The 25843-nt window shown below is 57.6% G+C and overlaps 1 protein-coding gene and 1 long non-coding RNA gene across 4 annotated transcripts; one reads left to right on the top strand and one right to left on the bottom strand.

Annotated features, from left to right (window-relative positions):
* Nucleotides 1–5729: 5729 nt before the first annotated feature.
* On the bottom strand, nt 5730–14334 carry GATA2 (GATA binding protein 2). 2 transcript variants are annotated; one of them, XM_045904221.3, is made up of 6 exons: nt 14130–14334; nt 13180–13456; nt 12117–12758; nt 10196–10341; nt 8216–8341; nt 5730–7705 (listed from the first exon to the last, which is right to left on the bottom strand). In XM_045904221.3, the coding sequence occupies exons 2-6, from the start codon at nt 13406–13408 to the stop codon at nt 7406–7408; spliced, it is 1443 nt and encodes a 480-aa protein (XP_045760177.1). In that variant the 5' UTR covers nt 13409–13456; nt 14130–14334; the 3' UTR covers nt 5730–7405. The 2 variants fall into 2 exon arrangements, with proteins under 2 accessions (XP_045760177.1, XP_045760175.1); XM_045904219.3 differs by having other exon boundaries at nt 14126–14334.
* Nucleotides 14335–15542: 1208 nt separating this feature from the next.
* On the top strand, nt 15543–22720 carry LOC123864017 (uncharacterized). Of its 2 annotated transcripts, XR_010411521.1 has the most exons (3): nt 15544–15850; nt 16213–16502; nt 16932–22720. It is a non-coding gene; the product is annotated as an uncharacterized LOC123864017 (long non-coding RNA). The 2 variants fall into 2 exon arrangements; XR_010411520.1 differs by having other exon boundaries at nt 15543–15850; nt 16213–22720.
* Nucleotides 22721–25843: the final 3123 nt, after the last annotated feature.

Below are 25843 nucleotides of genomic sequence, written 5' to 3' on the forward strand. Positions count from 1 at the left end.
TAAATATTATTTTTATCATTAAAGCTATTAAACCTTATTACAGAATAGCTGGAAAATGGGGAGAATAAAGGGGAAAGTATCTATGATATAGCTGTCACCATTTGTCAGCATTTGGTGACAATTCTCTCCCCTTAGATGCTGTAATCACTGTCGTCACCGTGTTACACATACACCTCTATTCCGTGACTTGGCTCTAAGGGCCTAACCTTTAGGAAGCATTTGAAAGGCTTTCTAGCTGAAATCCTATAGGTCCTTCTTCTCCCTCCCTCGGTTATTGTGGTAAAATACACCTAACATAGCATTTATCATTTTAACCATTTTTAAGTGTATAGTTCAGTAGCATTGAGCACCTTCACACTGGGGTGCAGCGAGCCCCACCATCCAGAACTTTTTCATCTTCCCAAATGGAAACACGAACTCCCCAGTCCCCTCCCCGCCCCCCCACCCTGCCCCAGGCAGCCACCACCCTACTTTCTGTCTCTATGAATCTGACTACTCTAGGTGCCTCACATAAGTGCAATCCCATAGTATTTGTCTCTCTGGGACTAGCTTCTTTCACTGAACACGATGTCTTCAAGGTCCATCCATGCTGTAGCATGTGTCAGAATTTTCCTCCTCTTTAAGACTGAATAATATTCCATTGTGTGTCTAGATCACATTTTGTTTATCCTTCACCTGTGGACGAACCCTCAGATTATTTCCACCTCTTGGCGGTTGTGAATAATGCTGCAGTAAACACGGGTGTGCAAATATCTGTTCGAGTCCCTGCTTCCAATTCTTTTGGGTACATACCCTCCCTTTTGTTGAGCATTTAGGTTGTATCAATCTCCTGGTTTATAAACAATAATGTCCCAAACATCTCGTGTCAGAGCTTCCTGCAAAAGGTATTTGGATGAATACTCAACATTCGAGTCGTAGAATTGGAATTATCTCAGAGCTCATTTCAAAAGCATGATCCCAAATTATCCTTCCACTCCCTCCCTGCTGCAGATGTTTTTACAGCTTGCAATATCAACAACTTCCTTTTCTCTCTTTGGTTCCTAGAAAGGCTGAACTTAACTTTGAGGTTTGGGGTTATCTGTGGGAGAACCAACCTGAGTGATCCAGGTGGGTTGCAGTGGTTGGTTTAAAGACTAACTCTTTAATAAGTCTTGAATGTGTGCTGGGATATGTGTGATGGTGTCAGGACTCCAGCAGCATCCCCAAGACCCAGGCAGGTGTGGGCATGAGGGGCGGGGTGGAGATAGAGGTGGGGCTTCCTGAGGGGAGAGAAGCAAAAATGGCCCCTTGGGACCAGACCTTCTGCCAATTTTTAAGTGACTCCCCTAATTGAAAATCATTTGCAACTCATCCATACTTTTGCAAAACATCATGCAGCCAAATCAAAATTTGTCTGCTGGCTGGATAAGGCCACATGCTGCTGGTTTCAGATCCCGGAGTCAGGTGTTTACTGAGTGAGATGCTAACCAGTCGGTTGTGCCAACTCCACTTGCTTGAATAACCCTCCACCCTTGCATTGATCCAGGATACCTCCTTTATCATCCATTATCTTGTAAATAATAGGGTCTATTTGGGGCTTACTTGAGTCTGAGCCATTGATCTCCTTATTCTTACAGTAGAACTGCAGGTTTGAAAGATTGTGATCATAGAATCTTAGTACTGGAACGTGTTACACACACGCCTCGTTTATTTTCCCTAATTTTCTGACTTGTGCTGGTCTTGTTAGTTTTTACAAATAAAGTTTGAAATCGTTTTATCATTTTGCCTAACACCCCCCCCCCACACACACACACACTCACACATAGTGGACTTTTGATCTACTGTCTGGTGCTATAAACTCACATAGGGCGGCCCACCCACCTTAGGAGGAGCTCCCTGGGTGTTTGCCTGCTTCCCTGCCTCTCAGGGGAGTTTGTCCTTCCCTTCCATCAGGTAGATGGCAGACATTCCTCCCAAATCTTGTTCCCCTGGGGCAGTGTCCACTCTGTGGCCCTGGGGACTGGAAAGGCTGTTTGCCTTCTCTATTTCTAGTAGTGGTCACCAGGAGGCGGGAGGGACCTTTGGAGAGGGACAGAGGTGGTCCCTACAAATTACAAAGGGGGCTTGGTTTCTTCCTACAGAAAATGGGAATAAGAAGCTGGGCTTGGAAGCGTCCCTGCAGGAGGAAGGGAGGAAGGGGCCCTGGGGCGGGCCAGCCCCACCTGGGTGCAAACAGATGGAACAAAGGCCAACCCACCCCAGGCGCCCTGGCGCCAGGCCCCCGTGGAATCATAAAGGCACCTTCTCCCTGCTAAGGTGGCCACTTGCGACACTTGGCCTGCCTGCCCTGCCCTGCCCTGCCTGGGAGCTTTAAGGCCACAAAATCGAAACTGTTTACCCGCACAATGCCTCTGGGCAGCAGGAGTCATTGTTAGGAGCTGATTATTTTATGGAGGAGGGAACAGAAGCTGCAGGGGCAGGAGTGCCTGGGGCTTGAATTTAGGGCCTCCAAAGCCACATGCCTCCCCGCTCCTGGTGGTTACCCACTCGATACCCTACCACCACCACAGCCTTCCCCAGCTCTGGCCACTGCCTTTGTCAGAAACAACCCCCTCTCTCCAAGAGTTTCCTGGCAGCCAGAGAGAGCTGATCCATCAGGCAAGATGTGTGTGTTTCATCCCCACCCCAGAACGCCAACAACTAACAGGGACAACAAACATATGTGGGATAAGTGAACGAATCTATCCAACAGACATTGGGGAAGCACCCACGGGGGGCCCGTTAGAGGCGATGGAGACCCAAGAGTGAACAGCAGAGCCAGTCTCTGCCCTCGTGGACCTGACATTACAGGGAGAGGGGATCTGCTCATCTACTTGTTTCTTGCTGGCAGCTTCTGGCACCTTCAACAGCGCCTGCTCCAAAAATATTGGTTGGTAGTACGAAGGAGCCAAGACCAGGGTAGTGATAGAGAAACAGGGGGCGGGGGCTCTGGATTCTGGCCTTCGGGTCCAGCCACCTGCAGCTCTGGGATCTAGATTCTAGGCCCTGGGCTCCACGTCCTTGGCACCAAGTCCTGGGTTCTGAGCTCCAAGCTCTAGGCTGTGGATTTGAGGGTCCATGCTCAGGGCCCTGAGTTCTGGGCTCTATGTTCTGAGATCTGGATTCTGAAGTCCAGGATCTTGACCCCAGTTGCATGTAAGTTCTAGATTCTGAGCTCCAAGCTCTGAGTTCTGGATTTTGGGGGTACAGGCTCTGTGCTCTGTGTTTTGGGTCTGGTTCCTGAGTCCTGGGGGACCGGTTGTGCACTCAAAGCTCTGGACTCCAGGTTCTGGCTCTGGGCTCTGGATTTCGGGCCAGGTAATAGGATGGCTTGCCAGAGGCCAGGTAGAGTCATTATTGTGTTTACTGCATAGAAGGTAAGCTCCCCAAGGGCAGGAATTCCTGTTTGTTTCATTCAGTGATATAGCCCCCATACCTAGAAGAGTGCCTGGTGTGTAGGAGGTGTTCAACAGGCAGGCAGACATGCACACTTGAGTACATGACCATACAGACACACAATCCTGCAGTCAAGAGCCAGGGCACGGGAGGGCAGGACCATCCCTGCCCTCACTATGGCTACAGCTGACGGGAGGGGAGGCCAGAATGCCATGAGCTAGGGAAAGGCTGAGAGGACCACCGTGCACTGAGACGAACAAGCCAGTGCCCATCCAGCTACACACCGGGTTGGTTCCTACCTGCTCTAGGTTTCTATTCTACAGGAAAAGGATGCAGGTAGGGTGGCAGCATGGCACAGCAGGAACAGAGTCCCAGGGTTTGGGCTGGGCTCTCTGGGACCCCACAGGAGGCATGTTGCCCTCCACAGGACCCTTGCTTCCCTGGGTCCAAGCAAGCACCCTGTCAGCACCAGCAGTCTGGGATGGGAAGAATGAAAGGAGGGGCCCCCTGGACCACGTGGACATCAGGGCTGCCAAGGAGCAAGCAGGTTGGCCTTTAGAAATCCCAATCGTTGTGGACCCAGGGTACCAGAGATGGTGATTAGGGCCAAAAGAAGTCATCCATCAGGGACATATGAATAGAATGACTAATAATTAGAGACAGTGGCATCATGGGACATGACATCATTCAAACACATGATCAGAGAGGTAGTGGCTGTACACTGAGGACCAGGAGGTCCTGGTGATCAGCATGATCATTGATTGGATATATCATTCATCATTGATCAGGGACATGGGGGACTGAGGATGTGAGCAACAGGAGTGTTAGTGAAGGAAGCATCTGGTGCCCATATCCTTGATGACTGAGTGTCGAGGAGACATAGGTGATCACATTCAATGGCTGGAGACACCCAGAGATCCGGTGGTAGGTGAGCTACTGGGCACCAAAGGCAGCAATGGTTAGAGAATTTAGTAACCAGAGACACAGGTGGCTGGTGATACTGATGACTAGGAGGCTGGCAGTCAGTGCTCCTGGTGATCAGGATATAAGGACACTGGTCATCGGGGACTTGGAAGATGAGACTCCACAATGTCTATGCTGGACACTAGAAAGCTGGGTGATTAGCACTGGGGAGCCAGGGATGTCAGTCACCAGAATCACTGGTGACCACATCGACAGAAAATTTGATGGGAAGAGGATCCCCTGATTAGGGACATTGGTCATTAGATTGTCAGAGATGTTGGTGACTGTAGACAAGTGACAAAAGTCATTGTCAAGGAGACAGTGGTGGTGAAAATAGTGTGATTGGAGATACTGGAGAGAAATATGAGTGATCAGATCTATCAATGATTAGAAAAACATTGATCAGTGACATTGGTGATCATGCTTCTCGATGTACTAAGACATTAATGACTGGGTGCACTGGGGACCAGCGCATTAGAAATCAGGAACATGAGTGGTAAGAGGCTCCAGTGATCACAAATATGGTGAATAGAAATACTGAGGAAACACAATGGTCATCAGAGATGTTGGCACCAGACACACTGAATATTAAAAATTTATGAATAGAGGTGCTGATCACGAATATCGGTGGTAGGAGATCCTCATGACCAGGTATATTACTAGTAAACCAGGACAGTCACTGAAGACACTGGTGATCACATTTTGTGGCTGTCAGTGACCAAACACTTCACTGATCAGAAGCATTGATAAAATATTGGTGATTGAGTGTTGGTGATCAGTTGTTAGTAATCAGATGTCTATGGTTACAGGCTCTGGTGATCAGACATGTCACTGACCAAGAATAACAGTCATGGTAGCTATGTCCAATGACCAGCCTTGTTGATTGAAGATGGCAGCAATCGATGACATTGGTGACCAAAAACATTGGTGGCCATATTTGTCAATGAACAGGAATATTGATGACCAGATAGCTCAGAAACAAGAGTTGATCAGCATCTGGGAGGAAGTGGATGGGGGTTGGGGTGGGGTCGGTCCTTGTTGGGTTGGTTCTACAAGAGCCCCAGGAAAAGGATCAGTGTGTAGACCACTGGCTGGAGAAACCACGGCCTCCACGTGCTTCCCCAGTATCCACCCAGCCACCAGGACCCCCAGTGGGGTGACAGTGAGGAAATTCAGATGGGAGAAATGCAGGGGAGGGAGGCCAGGACCTCCGACCCCAGACAGGGCCCGATCCCCTATTCCAGGAGCCCTTCTCTCCAAATCACTGGGCCCAGAGGACCCGCTAGGTCTGACTGCCCATCGCCACACCCAGGACTCAGCAGCCCAGGAGCCCACAAGACCGGCCAGAGGCATTCACAAAAAGTATTTTATTATTCTTAACAGTATTCACTTTAAAGGAATAGGAGGATAGCATACAATTTTTTACAGACAATATATAAATGTTGTACATAATTAACAATAACTTAGTTCACTAATCCAAAATAAAACAAGCCAAATAAAACATAAAAACAGAAAATACTGCGGATTCTTTTTCTTATGCGGATACTAGTACAAAATAAGTTACTTCTGGCTGTGGTGCCCCCTCGCCCCCCCACCCCCCGCAGCGATCGCCGGCCCCTATTGCACTTGGTCGACTACATCGGCACGATCCTCTTCCCGGGCCGGGCCCTTGCCAGCCGCCGCACCCCACCACCTCCGCATACAGAATCTAAGCTCAGACACAGTTATGTACAGCTGTACCTTGGGAGGGATCCAGACAGCCACAGCAAAACAGAGCAGAACTCAGGCGTCTCCAGGGACCCCAGCAGGGTCGTGGCCTCTCCCCGGACCCACCCCTAACTCCTGCCTCCGCCACCTGCCAGACCAGCCCCGGGAAGCCAAGAGCAGCCAAGGCCCCTCCCCAGGCCCCCAGCTCCCCGTCCTAGGGCTGTGGGATCCAAGTACTTTTCCAAAAATAATTGTGAAGCTACAGCCTTGGTTTGTAGGTTTTATTCCTTTCCATAGCAAGGGCTTCCGTGGCAACGTACAATTGACTGGACCCAAAATGAGTTTAAAAATAAAACAACTAACTCCTCAGCGAGTTAAGCTTATGCAGTCTTTTATATATATATATATATTTTTTTTTTTTTCTTTTGTCTCAGAGTGGGAGGGGAGGGGGTTGAGGGGTTTCGCAGAAAAAGGATGTATGTACAGGGGTTCACCTGGCTGGAGTCAGGCTGTGGCTCAGGCTCATTAAGGGGACACGGGTCACACCAGCTTCGGCCTCAGAGCCAGGGGAGCGATCTGGGAGACATTTCCCCTCTCAAGAAAATGTTGTTTCCTTCCTGTGACCCAGCCCTGGCCTGGGAATCTGCGCAGGACCGCCCATGATTGTCTCTGCCCTCCAGGGCCTGGCCGCCAGGGCACGCACCGCTCAGCCTCCCCAGGCTGGTAGCCCCGCTGCACTGACTCAGCCCAACCTGGGCTTCAGCTGTTTCAGGAAAGGAAGCCAGAAGAGAAGGTGTGGGCCAGGGCCTCCGCACCCCCCCACGCCCACACACCTGCCCCCAGGGCCCCAGCAAGCAGATGGGCCAAGCAGCACTTGGCGCAGAAGACCCAGAAGAGAACTTGGGAACGTCTCCCCAGTCCTTGCTAGAAACAAGAGCGCAATAAATTATTTTTGCCTACTCCTTTCTCCTTCTAAAAACGGTTTTCTTCGTTTGTCCCCTGCCCCCCTCTTCTTCTCTTTATAAAGTTGTCCATTCTGTTCTCCAAACAATCGTCCGTGATGGAAACCCCACCTGGGCAGCAAGCCGGGCCAAGGCTGCCTCCCAGCCCGGGTGAGAATCTTCACAGTGACCGCTGACGGCCAAGTGGAGCACCCACAGGAGAGGCAGCTTGGGGCTCCGGCCGGGCTGACAGGAGTGGCATCAGTCTTCGGGGAAGGGCAGGCTGCTAAGGGCTTGGCCCACCCTGCCTAGGGGCGCCCAGCCTTGAGCTGCCCGCCACCCTCCTCGGCATCTGTCCGTCCGCTTCTGGGGGGCTGTCCCTAGCCCATGGCGGTCACCATGCTGGAATGGTGGGGGTGGCCGAAGGAGAGGCTGGAGGAGGGGTGGATGGGCGTTGGGGTGGGCAAGATGTGTCCCGAGTGGCTGAAGGGTGGGAGGTGGCCCACGGGCGCCATGTGTCCGGCCAGGGCAGCGGCGCTGAAGGGGGAGGCCTTCTCCTGCATACACTTGGACAGCTCCTCAAAGCACTCTGCACCTTTCTTGTTCTTCTTGGACTTGGTGGACATCTTCCGATTCCTAGTCTGGATCCCTTCCTTCTTCATGGTCAGCGGCCTGTTCACCTGGGGGCAACCACAAAACCTTCAGGAGGTTCAGTTCCCTTCCCCAAACAAGACCCCGACCCCCAGCTTCCGCACGGGGCAAAGGCAGGTCTGGGCTGGGGACCCCACTTGCAAACCCCCCCTGCCCATTGCGGTCTTCCCGCCAGCACGCTACCCTGTCAAGAAAGGTGCTTTTCACTGTGTGGGACCCGCAGGGCAGGGCGCTGAGCCCACTGAGTGCCAGCACCGTCCCCCATCAACGCGACCAAACTCCATGCCCACCTTTTGTTTTAAAGAGGCACCACTTCCCCCGGACTTGCAGGGCCCCCCCGCTACGGGGGACACACTTCCAGCCGGCTTGCCCCCTCTTATGGGAAGCCCTTCTGGCACTCGGGGCTTTCCCCGCAGGGCGGCAGCCGCCTCCCAAGCCAAGCCATGCTGGAGATTGTGGCTGGGGCCCCCCTCGCCTGGCCGCACAAAGAGCAGCGGTCCCCAGGGAGGGGCAGGGCGGGCCGGGAGGGGTGGACTCACATTGTGCAGCTTGTAGTAGAGGCCACAGGCGTTGCAGACAGGGTCCCCGTTGGCGTTTCGGCGCCATAAGGTGGTGGTTGTCGTCTGACAATTCGCACAACAGGTGCCGGCTCTCCTGGCGGCCGACTGGGAGGGGAGGGGCAGCGTCAGCAGACTGGGCTCCCACGCCCCACCTCGACCTCCCTCCCCAACCCTCACCCCCCCACACCCCTGTCCCTGCCAACTGAGCCCGGGAGCGGGAAAGCTCACAGGGGAATCCAGGCATCTCAGAAGCCGTGGAATTTTAGAATTTGAGACCTAAACCAGTGCAGAACTTAGAATAAAGAACAATCAGAAGCCTGATCTCGGAATCCACGGGGTTGCAAGAGCTGAAAGGACAAATGAGCCACTGCCCCCAACCATCAAACGGGGAAACTGAGGCCCTGAGGCGGCTGACTCAGTCCCCCTGGAGCCCCTGGGTCTGGAGCTGCACTCCCACGCGACTCCTTTCAAAATCCACCATCCTGGGTGTGACGGCCCCGCAGAGGCCAGGCAGGGACGTCAAATGTTTAGGGAGGTCTAGAGCTGCGCCGTCCAGTGCCCATAGCCACTAGCCATGTGGGGCTGTTCGAATTCAACTGAACTATGATTTAATAAGATTAGAACTTCAGTTCCTTCTATGGCATTAGCCACATTTCAAGGAATCAACAGTCACGACCACAGTGGACAGGGCAGAGCCAGAACATTTCCATCAGCAAAAGGCTGGTCCGTCCGGCACCCTGTACCCCAAACCACAGACTGCTGACTGCTCCGCAGCCCCTCAGGGAATGCAGGCCAGAGATAGTCTGGAAATGAGGGTCTGGTTTCTGGAGAAGGAAGCTGAAGGCTCCTAACAAGAGTGAGTCTTGACCGAGAAAGCAGGTCCAGTTCCCTTCCCCAAACAAGACCCCGACCCCCTTAGGGTCCACCAGCGCCATCCCCACAGTGACAGAACACGTCTGTCCGCGCCCCCGCAAATATTTCCCAAAGAACCACAGGCAGCAAGACAGGGGGTGGGGGAAGGAGACCAGCAGAGGCTGGGACGGCCTAGGGCCGGAGCTTGCTCCCTCAGTCCAGGGACCTGCCGGACTGCAGCCTTGGGGGCGGGGAGGGTGAGGGTGAGTAAGCGGCCTGGAGCTGGAATTCTGACTCAGGGGCCAACACTGTATCCTCCACCCCTACCCCCACCCGGGCCCTCACCCCGCCCTCGCTGGGGGGTGGGGGGGAAGGGGGGCCCCCAAAGAGGCAAGCGATTTAAGCCTCGTAAATCACTTCGCCCTGAAAAAAAATATATTTATTATTCTTAGCATTTTACGCATTATTTGCAGAGCGGAGAGTATTAGAAATTTCAAAACAGCCCAGCGAGAGGCAGGACTGAGCCGAGGAGAGGCTCTAAAACTCGCGCGGGGTCCGGAAACAGATACGCGAAGTTTCCTTATCTTCAGGCTGCAGATGTCCGGATAGGAAACTCCGGCAGGAGATCCGAAAGGGCATTTTTTTTAAATCACTCAAATGAAAATACACAGTATAGGTGACTCCATGGAAAAATAATAAAGGGCAGGTTTTTTTGGTGGTTGGTGTGAGTGTGTGTTTTATTTAAATAAGCGTGAGGAGATTGTGTGCTAGGCTACAAGGAAAATTACTTCATGGCCCTATTTTTAAAAAGAGTTAAACAGAGGCCAGGGGACAGGAGTTGGGCCCTTGGACACTCCATGTTGGGGATTCCTGAGCTCCATGCGGTGAGGGTACCTGGTGGGCTGCAGAGGGGGAAATCTGGCCCGAAAAAATCTGACCTAAAAGAAGAGCGACCCCAAGTGATTTTAATGATAAAAGGATTTCAAGAGGCAAAGCAGCTGCCTCGAAAGGTTTTGGTGGTGTTACTATTATTTTTTCAATAAGTCGCCTGCCTGGCCCAGGTTAGCGGCCCCCCCCGCCCCCAGCCACCTGCTGCCCCGTGCCTACCAGTCTCCGCTTGGGCTTGATGAGTGGCCGGTTCTGCCCGTTCATCTTGTGGTAGAGCCCACAGGCGTTACACAGGTAGTGCCCGGTGCCGTCTCGCCGCCAGAGAGGGGTGGCCGTGGCCCCACAGTTGACACACTCCCGGCCTTCTGAAGTGGGACAGGGAGAGACAGAGGGCCTGCTTAACAGACAAGGTCATGGGAGAGAGCCAGGGGTGGGCGGGCGCCGACCAGGCAGCGGTCGGCCTCAGCCCGGGCTGCTTCTTCGGGCGGTGACTTTTAGCTCCAGCCCTGGGCAGGAAGAGGGACCCGGAGGAGGTTTCCCCCTCAGAAGAGGAGTTCAGAGAGTAGCTTTAAGGCCAAAGCTCCCTCTTCAAAACTCTCTCTTGAAGGAAGGGAAGCGGGGCAGGAGGGAGGAGTGGGGCCAGGGCCCCAGGGATTCTCGGCGCGACAATGAAAGGGTATTTACAGCAAACTTTGCCGACGGCAGGGCGGTGGCAGGAGTGGCCCCGCTCGACCTGGCTGGGCCTGGGAGGGCTCTGGCTCGCTTTCTACTTCTGCTTCTCCTCTTCGGTCTCCCCCCTTTTCCCCAGCTGCGTCTGCCACCTCCCAATTCTCTGCCCTCAGCTCCTACCCTCCTCCTGTTCTCCAAGCAGGGGAATTTCCTTCTTTCTCCCCAGCTGCCCCCTCTTCCGCGGAGGCCCTAGAATTCAGTCCCGGACTCAGATCGAAGGCGGTGTTCTTTAAAATAAAATAAACCATAAGCCCTTTTGTTTTTAAGCCAAGTAGACTAAGTGACCTTGGTCTTCTGTCGATGGTGGGTTTTGGGGGTTCTGTTTTTGTTTTCTGTTGTTGTTGTTGTTGTTGTTGCTAAAAGACCATCTGGAATTCAAATAGAATGTGTAAAACAAACTTGGGAGAAGGGGCTAATTAAAGGCAAGGTAGCAGGCCTGAGCAGCACAGGGGCCCCCGAGGTGGGGCTGAGGGGGGTGCCCGAGGTGGCAGCAGCAATCAGGCAGGGTAGCCGGATGCCCTGGCATCACGAAGTCCAGGACAATGTTTCCCCATTTAGTTTCAACTAAATTGTCTTTATATTATACGGGCATGAAAAGTTTCCCGGACTCAGGAGTAAAAGTTTAAAAAGTCTTCCTCTTCCTCCACTTACAGGGACTGGGAAGGAGGCACTGACAGCCAAAGTCCTGCCCTAGCCCTGGTTTCTGCTCTATGGCCAGATTCTTGGACAAACCAGCTTGGCTCCAGCCATCTCCTCCGGCAAAGGGGCAGAGGCACCTATCCTTCATCCCCCTCACTCCAGCCTTCAGGGAGAATGAAGGACGCTAGGGGGCAGGGAGCAGGAACAAGTCCTGGGAATGTTGCTTTGGGGGAAATCTCCCAAGGAGATTGGGAAACATCGAAATCCCAAGACTGGACTGATTGCGTTGGAGAACCAGACTCCTTGAGGGCCTGGAGCACCTACAGTACACCCACAGCATGCACACACACTCACAAACACACGTACACACAGCCTCATGGTTGTCACTTGTGTATTGCATTCTCTCCCACATTAAGTCAAGAGGCTGCTCAAATTTTCACTTCAGATTAAGGGAAGGGAAGGGGGAATTCCCGTCCTGTGTTGGTCTGGCAGTGGCCAACCTTGGAAGGGAGGGCGAGGAGGGGGGAAGGGAAATGAACTTTGGGGGCCACTGGGAACAGTTAAGAAAAGGACAAAAGTTTTAGGGCTCCCTCTCCCCCATTCTGGAGTCTCAAACATCTGTTGGAGGCTATTGGAGGGGGACATCACCCATCCCAGATCTGGAAGACTGACATCGCCCCATCTCCCATATCACAGCCCTCCTCCCCCAAAACACACACGCAAAAGCACAAACCATCCCCACTTCCACTAGGTCCTTGGCACCTGCCTTTACCTGAGCAGGAGCGTGCCTTGCTGCGCTGCTTAGGGGTGAAGCTGGACGCAGGGCCACCCAGGAAGCCTCCAGGGTGGAAGAGTCCGCTGCTGTAGTCGTGGGCAGCGGCCGGCACATAGGATGGGTAGGTGGGGATGGGGTGGTGTGTGGCAGGCTGGGTGCCCATGGCAGCCAGGCCTGGGCGCAAGGGACTGCCGCTTTCCATCTTCATGCTATCGGTCAGTGACACCTGGTACTTGACGCCATCCTTGTCCTCCCCCCGGGCTGCACTACCCCCTGCGGAAGAGGAGGCTGGAGAGGCAGCCCCGGCAGTGCTCGGGTCGGGAGACACTTCCTTGGGCGGAGTGGGTGGGAATCCGAAGAGGTGGGAGCCAGAGTGGGCTGCAGTGGGAGTGAGGGAAGTCACAGAGCTCCCGCTGCCTCCCCCACTCCCACCCCCTGCCCCTGGGTACACGGAGAGGGGGCCTCCGGGGCCTCCAGCAGCTGAGGGGTGCAGCGGTGTCTTGGAGAAGGGGCTCACGGTCCAGGGATTGTGGTGATGTGCTGCAGCAGCGGAGAGGGCAGCTTTACCCCCGTCGAGCCAGGGCAACCCCGGGCTGTGCAACAAGTGTGGACGGCACATCTGGCCTCCGGTCAGGCGGGCTGCAAGAGGAGGGAGAGGGGTCAGAGTGGGCAGAGGCTGAGCCGCGCTAGGGCTCCGATACACAGGACCACAACTCACAGAACAACCAGCAGTAACCTTCTTCCCAAAGAAAACCAGAAACATAACACCCCAACCGGCAATAATCAAGAATGTCAGTCCCGAGCTGACGGACAAGTGGCACAGAAGGAACCCCACTGGACCAGGGCCTGGAGGGAACCCCCACAGGCCAGCTGGAAATGGGCAGAAACCCTAGGGTGCCCAAACCCTCCCCAAGAGGCTGCTGCCCCCACCTTTCCCGCCCCAATTTTTCAGCTGCTTCGATTCCTGCGGATCTCACATCCGGGAAGCAGGCAGCCGGGCCTTCCTCCCCTCCCGCCCCTGGCGCCTGGACTCCCAGTCACCCACTGGCCGGGGGCTCACCGTGCGCGGGGCTGTAGGAGACGCGCGCCCGCGCGTGGGCTGGGTTGGCGTAATACGGGTTGCCTTGTGAGTCTAGGTGGTTGAAGAAGACGTCCACCTCGTCGGGAGGCAGCAGCTGTGCGGGCTCCATGTAGTTGTGCGCCAGGCCCGGATGGTGCGAGTCGGGGTGCTGCGCATTCAGCACGGCGGGGTGCGCCATCCAGCGCGGCTGCTCCGGCGCCACCTCCATGGCCCGCAGTGGAGGCTCGGGATCTGGGCCGAGGCGGTGGCGGCGTCCCTGAGCGACGGAAGGGGGTGTGAGGGGCGCCGCCACGGCCTGACACCCCCAAAGTCCCGCCACGCGGAGTCCCGCACGCCGCTGCGCCTCAGCCGCGCTCAGCCGAGGATCAGTCCCGGGTGGGAGGAAAACTCAAAGCTCAAAACGAAAGGAAGGCGGAGGAGAGGGTTCGGCCGCACACACTCACATGGTGACCCCCGGTCCCAGAGCCACACATTCGTGCACGCCGGGTCACACACGGGACAAGCCCCGACAGCAGTTACCCCAACAAACACATACAGAGTCTCACTTTAAGTCGGACAATCACACCGACCCCCCTCCTTCCCGGTACACAAAACACATAAACACAGACTAAAAGTTGGAGACAGGCTCCTGGGCACCCACCCGGGCACATGATCCCAGCGACACGCACATACCTACACTTGGCGCCAGATACACATACCGACTTGACGACCTCCGCCCCCCCCCCCCCCCGCAACACGCACACGCAGCCCCAGCGGCTGGGAGCCAGCCCCCTGCGCGCACTCCTAGGCGGCACAATCAGGACCTCTCACCACGGCACACCAAAGCAGTCACCCGCAGCCTGGCCCCGGCCTTGAGCCCCGGAAGAGACCTCTCAGAGCTTGAAGCGCCCCAGGCCCCCGGCCAGTTCTCGCACCCCAAACTTACACACCCAGCGCCGCGGGGAGGGGGGGCGCGGCCTCGGGATCGGGGGATCAGCACCGTAGGGAGCCCCGGGAGTGGCGGGCTCAGGAATCGCGCTTCGGGCGGCTGGGCTCACGGGGTAGGAGCAGGGGACAGCGCGCGCCTCGGCCTCAGGCCCGCCCGGCTCCGGCCCCTCGGCATCCTCCGGCCGCCCTGGCGCCAGCTCGCGACTCCTGCACAGACATGAAGCGGGGGCCGTGCACGCCTAAGAAGCCCGCGCCAGCCAATCAGCGCCGCGCGCCGCCCAGCCTCCGCCCCCCATTGGCTGAGCCCGCAACTCCGGTCCGCCGGACTCCGGGACTGACCCCGCGGGCCTGCCCCCCTGCGCCGGCGGGCCCCCTCCCAGCGCCCTCCCGGCGGCCCCTGCTGCCAACGCCCCCCGCCAGGACCCTCACCCCACTGGCCAACTGCTGCGCCCCCTCTTGCGGACACTCCTGGATCCCCCTAACCTCAGGGCCCTCCTCCCAGTAACTAACCTCCAACTGGGGACCCCTCCCCGGGAGCACGGGTCGTGCAACCTCTGGGTGTCTGGGTGTCCTCTCTCCGGGACCCCAGCCCTTCCACTCTCGGATCCCACCTCCTTTACCACTGAACGTGGCCAGCTGAAGTCCCGGCTACCTACCCAGACCATTCCCTCCCCCGACTCGGGCTCTGGCTGGGCAGGGGGTTGGAAGGACAGCTGCGGGACAGCAGGAGCAGTGAGGGGCAGGAACTACGCGGCTCGAGCGGGCACCTGGGCCTCGGACAACAGGCCGCTTAGGACTGTGCTTGACCGGGTGGAGGTGGCCTGGCTGGCGGCTCCAGAGAGGGGGAGGGGGCGTCCCCTTCCCGGGCGTGGCCTTCGCAGACCAGCGGGCCGAACTGCCTGGGGCGAGGCCATGGAGACCCGGACTGGCGCCGGCGCCGGCTCGAAGGAGACGCCTCTGGGCAGGAGGAGGCATTTTTCCCTCTCGGGGGTCCCTAAGGCGGCCCCTGGGGAGAGGGAGGCGGTAGACTGAGAACTCCGTCCCCTAAGTCACCTGAACCGCTCTCCACACACCTCCAGTGCAGAGATCCAGCTCTGTGGGGGGAGTGGGCCCCGTGCACAAATCTCCTTGCTCTCTCCCATTATACAGACTGAGGAGACCGAGGCTCGAAAGGAGCCTATGGCCGACAAGGGAGGAGGTGTGTGTGTGGGGGGGGGTGTCAGAAACAAAGAACTTTGGGGGGATTGAGACAGGTGCGAGGGTAAGGGGGAGTAATCGTCGTCCTTCAGCCCCTCTCCCTTAGCTGAGTCTACGGCTCTCGGAGTAGGAGCCCAGAGGGATCCCAGGTGGGTCAGGGACCGGGGAGAGGGTGGGGGTCCGGGCCACCCCCGGGAGGGTGGGGGGAGGGGCGGCGGGATTGACAGTCGGTAATTGGGTAACTGGAGGCGGCTTCTCCGGCCGGGCGGCCCCGCCACCGCGACGCCGGGCCCCTGACGTCACCCGATTCGCCAGGAAATGAACTTTTTAATAATCCGAGGAGGGAGGAAAGCCCTCGGTCCCCTCGGTTCGGGGGGCTCCCGGCCAGGCCCAGCTCCGCGGGCGCGCCCCAGTCACCCTCTCCCAGGCCAGCTCTGGGCAGCTCCGGGGGTGCCGGCACGGGCCAGGGGCCTCCTCCTGCCTCTGCGTCCGGCTGTCCGTTCATCTGTCCGAGGCCCTGGCGCAGGTAAAGACGCGGGGCCGGAGGCGCGGAGCCCCATCTGGCTGGGAACCAGCGCGTCCCGGGAGCTTAGGGACCCTCCTGCCCCGGCGGCCCGCTGCGCCTCCCGCTCCCCTCCACTCCGGGGCGCGCCAGGCCCGCCCGGGCTTCTCGGAACTCCGCTCCGCATGAGAGGAGGCCGGCGCCAGCCGGATAAAGCGCGCCGGGACCGGGGAGTGGGAGCGCGAGGCCGCGGGCGCCGGGCCTCCACGGCCGGGCCGGGCAGGTGATTGGCCTCAGTGCCTTTCGGTTCGCGTTCCCCGCAACGCGCGCGGTCTGGGCCGGACTCGCTGCCTCTCTGTTCGTCTCTCTCTCCTCCCTGCCTTTAGCTTACGATTCTTCATCATCGCGTAAAATGCGATCGTCAGAGCCTCGAACGTGTTTGGCGTCCCTGGAGCCCAGCGAGAGCTTATCAAAGACACCGCGGCCCCGGGGACAATCCCCGGTGTCGGGCAAGGCTGCCCCGTCAGCCTGAACCCCGGGACCCAGCGCAGGAGGCAGCCAGCCGCTCGCCGGTCGCGGGGCCTTGAACGCCGGAGCCGAGCGGAAGCTTTCCATGGGGCTGCGATCTGCGTCTTGTCTCGCAGGGACGTGGCCGCTCCGGCCCTCGGGAAAACAGGTAATTCGCTTTATTTCCCCCAAAGGCGTGGTTCAAATGACCCCCATCCTGGGTGGGCCTGCAGTTTCATCATTCCGAACTCGGCTAAAAGCTCCTCCGGGGCAACCTGAAGCCTCTCCGGGGCAGCGTCTGGGCCACCGCAGGAGTGGAGGTGACCATCCTGGCCGGGCCCCCTCCCTGAACAGCAGCCCCGAGCTGCCCGCTGGCCTGGCGCAGAACCGAGCGCGGGCAGGGATTTAATTACCCCGCTCGGCGGCTCAGAAAATCGCAGCGCAGAGGAGCTTAGCAGGGCAGTTAAGCAATGCTTGAGCAGGGGCCTCGGGAGATCCGCACCAGTCTCCCTTCCCGCAATCGGGGTCTAGAGAAAAGGGGAGGAGGGAGCTCCCCCAGGTCTCTTGAGGCCCCCCCGGGGTTGCCTTCCTCCAAAAGGCAGGCAGGCAGCCGGCTTGTCGGAGGCCTCCACTATGATTTGAGCTCCTGCGTTGGACGCGGGACTGCTGCGTTCTCCCGGAGGAACGAACCCGCCTGGGAGAGAAAAGAGGGGCGCCAGGCAGGAGAAGGCCCAGCTGGTCGGTAAAACAACCCCCACTCCAATCATGAGTGTACGTGTATGCCAGACAAACCAAGGGACACTACCCGGGCATCTTGCCCAGTAGGCAACGGAGACCATCCTATCACCTGTACCCAGACAAACGTGGGGGGAGGATCAGGGTGGCCCCCCAAATCGGCTGGGATTGCGGGGGCATCCTTGAGCCTGAGAAGAGCAGATTTATTTCAGTTTACAGCCTCGGGATTACGGGTCTCCGGAACACCTTCAGAGGGACGCGTTCCCTTCTTCATGTTTTTGTTCGTTTCCAAGGGTTGTTGCTTATGCGGGTGCTGCCTTTTGATCGCACCGAGAAGCTGTCATTTTCCTTACATAAGAACAAGACTTCAGGAAGCACTGAGGAAGGGCAGCAGAGAAACTGAATTTTCTAACTGCCTTTTCCAAGCGACCTGAGATTCCCCGAGAAAGCATGGGTCATCGGTGCGGCTCAGGATGCTTTCTCCGGGGAGCTGGCAGCGCAGGGATCCGGAGGCCCGGTTCTACGGGGCCTCACCGGCCTGGGCCGTGGCTCTCAGCTGCCCGGTCTTCCTCGTTCTACATGGCCCTCCCCTCCACGCCCTTTGTTTAAACTTCCGTCATCCAAGGTAGCCCCTCTGGAACCATAAGTTTGCCCTCTCTTTGTAACCTAATTCTTCCCACCTTTTCCTATGGGCATCGAATTGGCCTGCAGTGGAGGGGAGATTCAAAGAAACCAGTTTGCTTAGGGGCTGCCTTCCATAGGGATATTTAATTGTCAATCCAGCGACCTCCCAGCCCTACGCTGGCAATGTGCCTTGAGGGGTACTGAGGAGGAAGTGGGGGCCGCTTTAGCCAGAGGGGTTCAGAAGTCCCCAAAGGGCAAGGCCTCAGATCTGCTCAGGCCTGCAGCCATCCCTCCAGAGGGGTTCTGCAATGGAGGGTCCAGGCTCCAACACCCCCTTCTGCTCGTTGGGGTTCACTTCCAGTCCCCCAAATGTGAAGGCTCCCTCTCCTGTGGCCTCCATGAAGATTCTCCCACCCCTTACGTCTTTTGGGCCTTTTCGAATCGTAAAACCCGGGGCCCACGATCGAGAAGTCTTGGCGCCCTGGGTCGAGGCGCCTGGGAGATCCCGTATCTCCTTATCAGGTTCCACCTCCAACCCGCACAGCCTCCCCCATGGGCCCTGCTGAGACCTGCAGCAATCAAGCAGCGTTTTTCCGTGCTTCACCAACAGCCACGGTTTACTCAGAGCGCCTGGCGGCCGGGCGGCCCGGCGGCCCGGCAGCATGACAACTGGTAAATCCGTTTCGTTAGACGCAATTTGTTTGCAATTTGTCAACCCGGCTGGGAAACGCTCTCCAGACGCCTGGGCAGCCGCCCTGGCCCTACCTGCTTCTCGAATTCTGCCTACTCATAAACGAATCCCATCGCTAGGTGCCCGTGTAGACCCGGAGCTCACCGCCAGATGTTCCCGATCCCCGGGAGACGTAGCTTTTTCCAAAACAACGAATTTCCTTCCGTGTTTTCCGGGAAAGGAGCGGCCGCCACTCCCGGGGGCCCTGAACGCCGGATCTTTCCCCTCGCGGTTGGGGCAACCTGGAGTTCAAGCCTGGCTGCCGCCGAAGGATTCTAAATGCCCGGCGTCCAGGCAGACCGAGAACGCCGTCTACGCCTCCCGGAGGCAGATCCCGGAGCCCGCGGCGGCCCCATTCTTATTGAAATCCCACTAAACAGATTCCGACTCCGGCTTGGGGCTGGGGGGAGACTTCCAGACCCGGCGCTCTCCCCCACCCGCACCCCAGCCACACAGGATAAAGGGCCGCGGGGCGCGGCGCCCGGGGGCGCACGCAGGAGCGAGCCGGGTTAAGCCGCGCAAAGCCGGCGCACGGGACCAGTCGGCAGGTGCAGCCGCGGCTCGGCTGCCGGGCTTGGGCGCCTCGGCTGCCGGGCTTGGGCGCCTCCGCCGCCGTGGCCCGGAGGTGGGGGCGGCCGAGACAAAGACCCCAGCTCGGGGGCCGGGAGGTGGGGCGCTTTGCGAGGCACTGGGAATAACCGGGGCTCGCGGCCTATGTATGGCTGCATCCGAGAAATGGGAAAGCGGGAGGCCGGACGCGGGCCTGCTGTCCTCAACTCCGCAAATACTCCCTCAGGATTAGGCCCCTATGACCTGGGGTTCGAGCCGCTGGTAGGACCAGGGCGAACCCCGAAGGCCACATGTCAGGGGCCACTGGGCTAGGCGGACCGCGTTTAGGGGGCCCAAACCTGGGGGCTGGAAGGGCCCTGGCCAGGCGGAGGTGGGGGGACTTACCGAGCGAGGTGCGGCGGGCTGCGCCCCCGGGTGGACGGGGCCGGAGCGGAGCGGGGCGCACAGCGCGGTGCGTGGCTAGGTGGGCCCACAGGACCCGGCGCGGGCTGGCGGCGTTCACCAGCAGGGCCGGGGCGGCGCGCCGAGTGGCCGCATGGTGAGCGGCGGGCCGCTTTTGTTCGCCCGGTGGCCGACGGGGGCCGGCTGGGGTGGGGGCGAAGGCAGCCAGGAGATAGAGGCTTGAGCAGCGAGCCCGGGCGGCGCTGGCCTTGTTACCTCCCTCTCGCTCCCGCTGCCTCTCCCTCCCCTCCCCCGGCCGCAGTGGCCGCTGCTTTTTATTTCGACAGCACTTTGAGGGGGCGGGAGCGCCGCAGGGGGGCAGGGGGGTGCCCAGAGCTCTGCGCCCCGTTTCCCTGGTCCAGCCGCGGGACGGCAGGCCGAGGGCCGGTGGGCACTCAAGGCGCAACACCCTACTCGCCCATACTCCAGACTACTCCCGCCCTTGCAGGGGCACACAAATGAGCACCCCTGCGCTCAAGGGTGTATGTTCAGAAAGTCCGGGACCTCTCTTTTTGGAGACTCTCCCCGGGGACCCTCACGAACCGTGGCCACAAGCGCCCACACACATACACAGCCGCCTGCTCCTCCTCCAACCTTCTTCCAACAGTGCTCACGCAGACACACATCTGTGCACACGCGTTAGTGCACACAGTTGGGGCTGCGTGGACATCCTCAGCCGGGAGATGTGGGTCACATTGGCATGCATACGTGCACACACCCAAATGTAGCTTGAGAATCTGGCACGCGCAGCATGCACGCTCGAGCACACACACACACCCCTCACTTCCAGGCTGACTCGGCTAGATGTAGACATATGGCCTCTCCCTTCCCCATCTATACCCCCATTCGAATTCCCCAACTCCAGAGCAGACCAGAGCATTTCAGGAGTGGGGTGTGAGGCTTCTCCTTGACCATCCCCAAGGAACCCTCTCACAGGAGGGGGCTAGGGAGTAGAGGGTTTGTCTTTGGAAGGCTAGGCAGAGGAGTTGGGTGTGGGAGTCTTCTGGGCAAGAATGCTTTCGGGTTTGTGAGCTAGGGGAATATAGTCCTTGAACTTCCAAAGTTCCTACCTCAAAATTCAACTCCACAGTGCAGGGGTGGAGGGCTGGTCCCATACCAGCTGCCCTGGGGGAGTCAAAGTGGCCTGGGGGATCTTGGGCCCAAAGAGAAAGTGCTTTGCTTTGGAAGGACTGGGAAAACTAGTGTGTGTCCCAGAGTGTCCAGCCCCCCATCTCTCTGGGCATCTTCTATCTGTGGGTCTTTCTTTGAAGCTGATAGTGACTGTGTTGCATATGTATTTGCTGTGTGCACGCAGGAGAATATCTATCCTGAGCGCCCCTGTGTGTCTGTGTGCATTTGTGAGCGCATGGAAAGTCTGCAAAACTGAGTATATTAGTATGCCCATTTCTTCTTGTGGGTCCCTGAGAGTTTGTATATTGAGAGTCTGTGTTTTGTGGGTTCCTGAGAGTTTGTATATTATGTGTGGCTGTTTCGGAGCATGACTCCCGGAGTGCATGTGGGAGAGTGTCTCTGTGGAACTGGGATGTGTGTCCCTGTGGCTGTGTATCTGTGTGATCATTGTGTCCATGAATCATTTGATGGGAAATGAGTATTTCCAAGTGTTTATTTATAAATTGGTGTGTGTCCCTATGTGGGTCGGTAGCAGTGTGTGTCTGGGTATCCTGTGTCTATGAATTGGGGTGTGTGTGCATGGTGTGTGTGTGTCTGTCTTTACCAGCACTGGGTATTGGGTGTGTATCATTGTATCTTTGAGCTGATTGTGGACAGTGTAGAGTGTAGCCAAGTGTGTCTGCATATCTGGGTATAGCTGTAGGTATGAACTGATATGTGTTGGGCTGGGTGTTTATGTCTGTTTACCTAGGGTGTGGGTATCTGTGTGTATGAATTATCTTTGAACTATGTGTGTTTCTCTACCCAGTATTACCCTGTGTCTGTTGTCTGGGGAAGTGTGTGTCTCTGGGTGACACACAATATGTGTGTCTTCCCAGATCACCCATCATCCCTAACTGGCAGGGCAGGCGGCCAGTGGAGCTCCGGGGTGCCATTTGCGAGGGTACTTTCTGTCTGTCTGTGGGAGGGGGCGATGAGCTGATAAGGCTTATCTGCCGAAGCCAGCGCCATGCTGAATAACCGCTCTAATGAGGTGGCCTTGCTGGGACCACCCGCTCCCAAGGCCCCCAGCCTCACTGGGGAGGGGCATGGGGGAGCCAGTGCTGGGGCACAAGGGCAAATCCCCATGAACCCAGCAGGGCCTGAATGTCTACTGGGCCTTTTTTAGTTCGGTCTTGTTTCTTCAGAGGGGGGTTCGAGGTCTTACACCCCCACCCCACCTGCCATCTCTCTGCTGGGCTGGGCTGGGCTGGGCTGGCCAGAGCCTCCCAGCCTCTGGTCTGCAGTCAGGAACACAGCCTTAAGAGGGTAGGGGGAGTGAGGCCCACTGATGCAGGGTGGGGGGGACCCTTGGGTGGGGGTAGATTGAGAGACATGGAGGCCCAGGGATGACAAGACCCAGAGAGACAGGGAACAGGGATGAAACAGGGAGACCCAAGAACAGATTTTAAAAAGCAACTGCCATAGAGGAACAGAGACACCAGTAGGGGATGGAGGGGTAGTTTGGGGACATGCAGGAACAGACAAAAACAAACAACCAGAAAGTGGCAAAAGAGTCAGAGAGAAGGGAACAAAAGCAGCGAAAGTGTTAACCAGAGACAGACACGGACAAAGAGACAAGGGAGAGATACAGAGAGGAGAGAGAGAGCAAAACAAATCAAAAAGAGAGATGGAAGACAGAAGGGAACCCGGACGGGCTCTGAGAGCAGCGGGAGAAGAGGGAGAGCAGGAAGGGCCCCAAATAGACTGAGGGAAGAGTGGGGACGCGGCAGACAGGCTGGGCAGGATGGACAGATGGATGGAGGGACCGCGGCAATGCCGAGCACCGCGCCCGACACGAGCGCGGGAGGCCGCTCGCCAGGCTGCGGGCCCGGAGGGTGTGAGCGCAGAGCCCGCGGGCCGGGCGGGGCACCGAGGCGCGGGCGGCGGCGGCGGGCAGGGGGGTCCGCGCGGGGCTGCGCCGCTGTCCGGGGTAATTTTTCATCTCGGCCGGCTAATCTTTGTTCCCGGCGAAGATAATGAATAGCCAATCGTTATCTGCCCGGCTCCCGGAGGCTGCCCGAGAATGGGGTTGTACAGGGCTGGGAATTGTTTCCAAAGTGCCGCGGAATAAATGGTGTTCCTTATCTCTGCCTTCCAGATTATCGGAGCCCTTTCAGAGCGCGCACAACAAATGCGCCCGCCATCGAATGCATCATTTACCACCGCAGATCCGCGCGCTGATGGGCAGGCAGATAGCCGTCCGCGGGGGGCACGCCGGGCGCCCCGTGCCCGCGCCGCCTGCCTGCCTGCCTGCCGGGGGCACCCGCGTGTGCGCCCCCGGGTGTGCCCGGCATGTTTGGATGGACATTCGCGTGTGCGAGTGGATAGGCACTGAACAAGAAAGGGTATTGGTGTGCATGCGGTTATGTCAAAGAAGAGTGCTACAAGAAAGTGCAGATGTGCAAGCCCACACGCACATGCGTGGTGGGCGTGTGTGCCGTGAGTGCCTGGAGATGGCCCAGCAGAGGCTGTTTGAGGGTGCACAGAGGAAGAGATGTTGCACGTGAGTGTGTAGGTATGCATGTTACTCAGGATGGGTAGATACGTGTGTGAAAGGGTAGGTGTGCAAATCCATGTGTACAGTGTGGTGAATGAGTGTATTGTGAGTGCCTCAATGTATCTGCCCTCGACGAGGCTGTTTAAGTGTGCACACAGGAGGTGGTGTCATCTGCCACTAGGGCGCGTGTGTACGTGTATATTCGGACATGGGTGTGTTACTCTCCTGAGTGTTGTGTGCCTGCAGGCGTCCCACCCTACTCAGTGTTCTGGGTTCATACAGGCCCGTAAGCATGTGCATCCATGCATACCTGTGACTGCCAGGAGTGAGTGAGTGTGCAAGGTGTCGGTGTTCACCCCGGTGTGCGCCTTCAGGGTGCACGGATCTGCGTGAGGGTGGTTGTGTTGTTGTGTATCTAGCTGCCTGGGAGTGCCCGGGTGTGCTGCGGAGGCCAAGAGGGAGGGGCAGTCGTTGGGGCCTGTGCCTGCGCCTGCAAGTGCAGGCTCCGGACGCAAGAGCTGGGGAGCTGGGACCCCTCTCCAGCTTGGGGAAGAGCCAGCCAGCGGGGAGGGAAAGGTGTGTGCGGGTGTGATAGACGCCACAGTAGAAGGAATGGGATGTGCTAGTTGACAGAAAACGGGGTGTGCGGGTGTGTAAGGGAGAGGGGTCTTCCGAGGAGTTTGGGAACACCCAGGGGTCCCAACCCGCCTCAGAAAGCACGCCCCGCCAGGGGCCCCAGAGCCTCCCCGCTCCGGACCTGAGGAAAGAGAGACCCGAGCCCCGCCGCCTGAGGTCCCCGCGCCGTGAGTGACACGCGCCGCCGACAAAGGCTGTATTTTTCCAGGCTCGAGCCCCGCCCGCGCGCGCGCGATGGTCCCCATGGCGACGCAGATAGCGCCGCAGCCATTTTCCCTATCTCCCCGGAGTCTATTATACCGCGGGATTAGCTCATCTCCAGGCAGGTCAAACCCAAAGTCACACAACCTGCGGCGCGGGCCCCGCCCCCCGCCCGGCCGCCCCTCCCCCGCCGGGGGGTCCGGTCCCGGCCCGGCGACCCCCGAGCGGCGGCCCTTGCGCAGGCGCAGAGCGCCACCTGGCGGCCGCCGGTGTCCCGAGTGGGGTCCCCGGGAGCCGGCAGCCTGAACCCCAGTCACCAGGCAGAAGAGCTGGGGTAGGGGTCCTCTCCTCCCGGAGGTGGACTCTCCAGAAACAGGGGCTTTGTTTTGTCACCGCTGTGTCCCCAGGGCTGGGCTGACACACAGTAGATGCTCCGTGTTTCTTGAAAGGATAGATGGATGGCAGGAAATTATAGACCTAGCAAACTGTCAAAGGTCACACAGCTTAGCTGGCAACAAGAAATCATTTCTTAGAATGTGTCCACTGAATTTAGGATAACAGCCAAACTCCTCTGGAACCTGTGTAATAGCGTTTGCTGATCACTCAGACCTATTTTCCCCCTTTCTTGATCCAGTCACAGTGGCCTTCCTTCTGTTCTTTGAACAAGCCAGGACATTCCTCCCACCCCGGGGCCTTTGTGTCTGCTCTTCCCTCTACCCAGAGTGTATCCTGCCTCTGCTCAAATGTCACCCCTCAGAGAGCAAAACTGAGCCTTCAGACTTTTCTTTTAGAATAAGTACTTTCAGCGTAAACTAGTCTCCTCCCTGTTTGTGCAAGTTGCTGGCTCTCTTGCCCCACTGGAATGCTAGGCTCCCTGGGGAAAGGGAATCTGTCTTGTTCCCCAGTGATAGCCTGGAATCTCCTCTGATAACTGGTCGGCATCAGGCACAACTTTGGGAATGAGTGAATGTGGACAAGAGGAGGCCAGAGCAAGTGGGTCAGAGTGTGCCCTGCTATCATGATCATTTCTCCTTATCGTTAGACCATTCCCCCCTACCCTGCCCCTGTGTTGTGCTCACCCTGGCCCCAGGATGCCTGGCTCCACCAACCTGCACATGCTGGCAAGTCCAGAGGGACCTGGGACTTAAGGGAAAGAGCATCATGGAGGCCGCTCTGCAAGGCACGCCTGCGTTGCTAGTGGGGGCAGAGAACACTTCTCACCCTGTGTTCTCAGGGAGACGTGGCCTCTCTGGGAAGGCCTGGGCCTTCCCAGATAATTATACCCGAGTCGTCATGAGGTGGTGATGATTAATTGCTATGCGTGGGGCATGGACAGTGAAGTAACTAGAACTAGAGAAGGCCACAGCCCGCCTGGGCTTCCAGGTGGGAGTCCAGTCAGCCCATGGCCAGGCCAAGCTTCACCCTGCTCAGGTGGGCTTGAGACAAACCCCATGAAAGGCTTTGCCCAGGGACTCGGAGAATAAGCTCCCTGTTCGCTCAGAAATGCCCCAATTCCCTCCCAGGAGAGGAGCTGTGGATTAATGTAGGTTCTTGGGCCAGGACTCCCCCCAACATATATACTCACACCCCTTCTGGCTGGGTGGCCTTAGGCAAGTCACTTTCCTACTCTGAGCCTCAGGTCTGTTTCTGCAAACCTCCCTCCAGGGTTATGAGAATTACTCATAAGCATGTATTTGAAAGGAGTTTTGTGATCCAGGCTTTGAAAATTGGCAATCCAAGTCTCAGGGACCCGTGCAGTGACTAATTGTCACCAACATTTCAAAGTGGGAGATTTCACATAAAGAACTTCATTTCCAGCTTCTCTTGAAAATTTGGAAGATTGGCTACCCTGGGCCCACATTCTTGTATGGTAATGTAATGCTGGAGTTCTGTATCACCAGCC

Source organism: Mirounga angustirostris, unplaced genomic scaffold, assembly GCF_029215605.1.
Source record: "Mirounga angustirostris isolate CCGP_5_RB_7025 unplaced genomic scaffold, mMirAng1.0.hap1 SCAF_1, whole genome shotgun sequence".
NCBI classification, from domain to species: Eukaryota; Metazoa; Chordata; class Mammalia; order Carnivora; family Phocidae; genus Mirounga; species Mirounga angustirostris.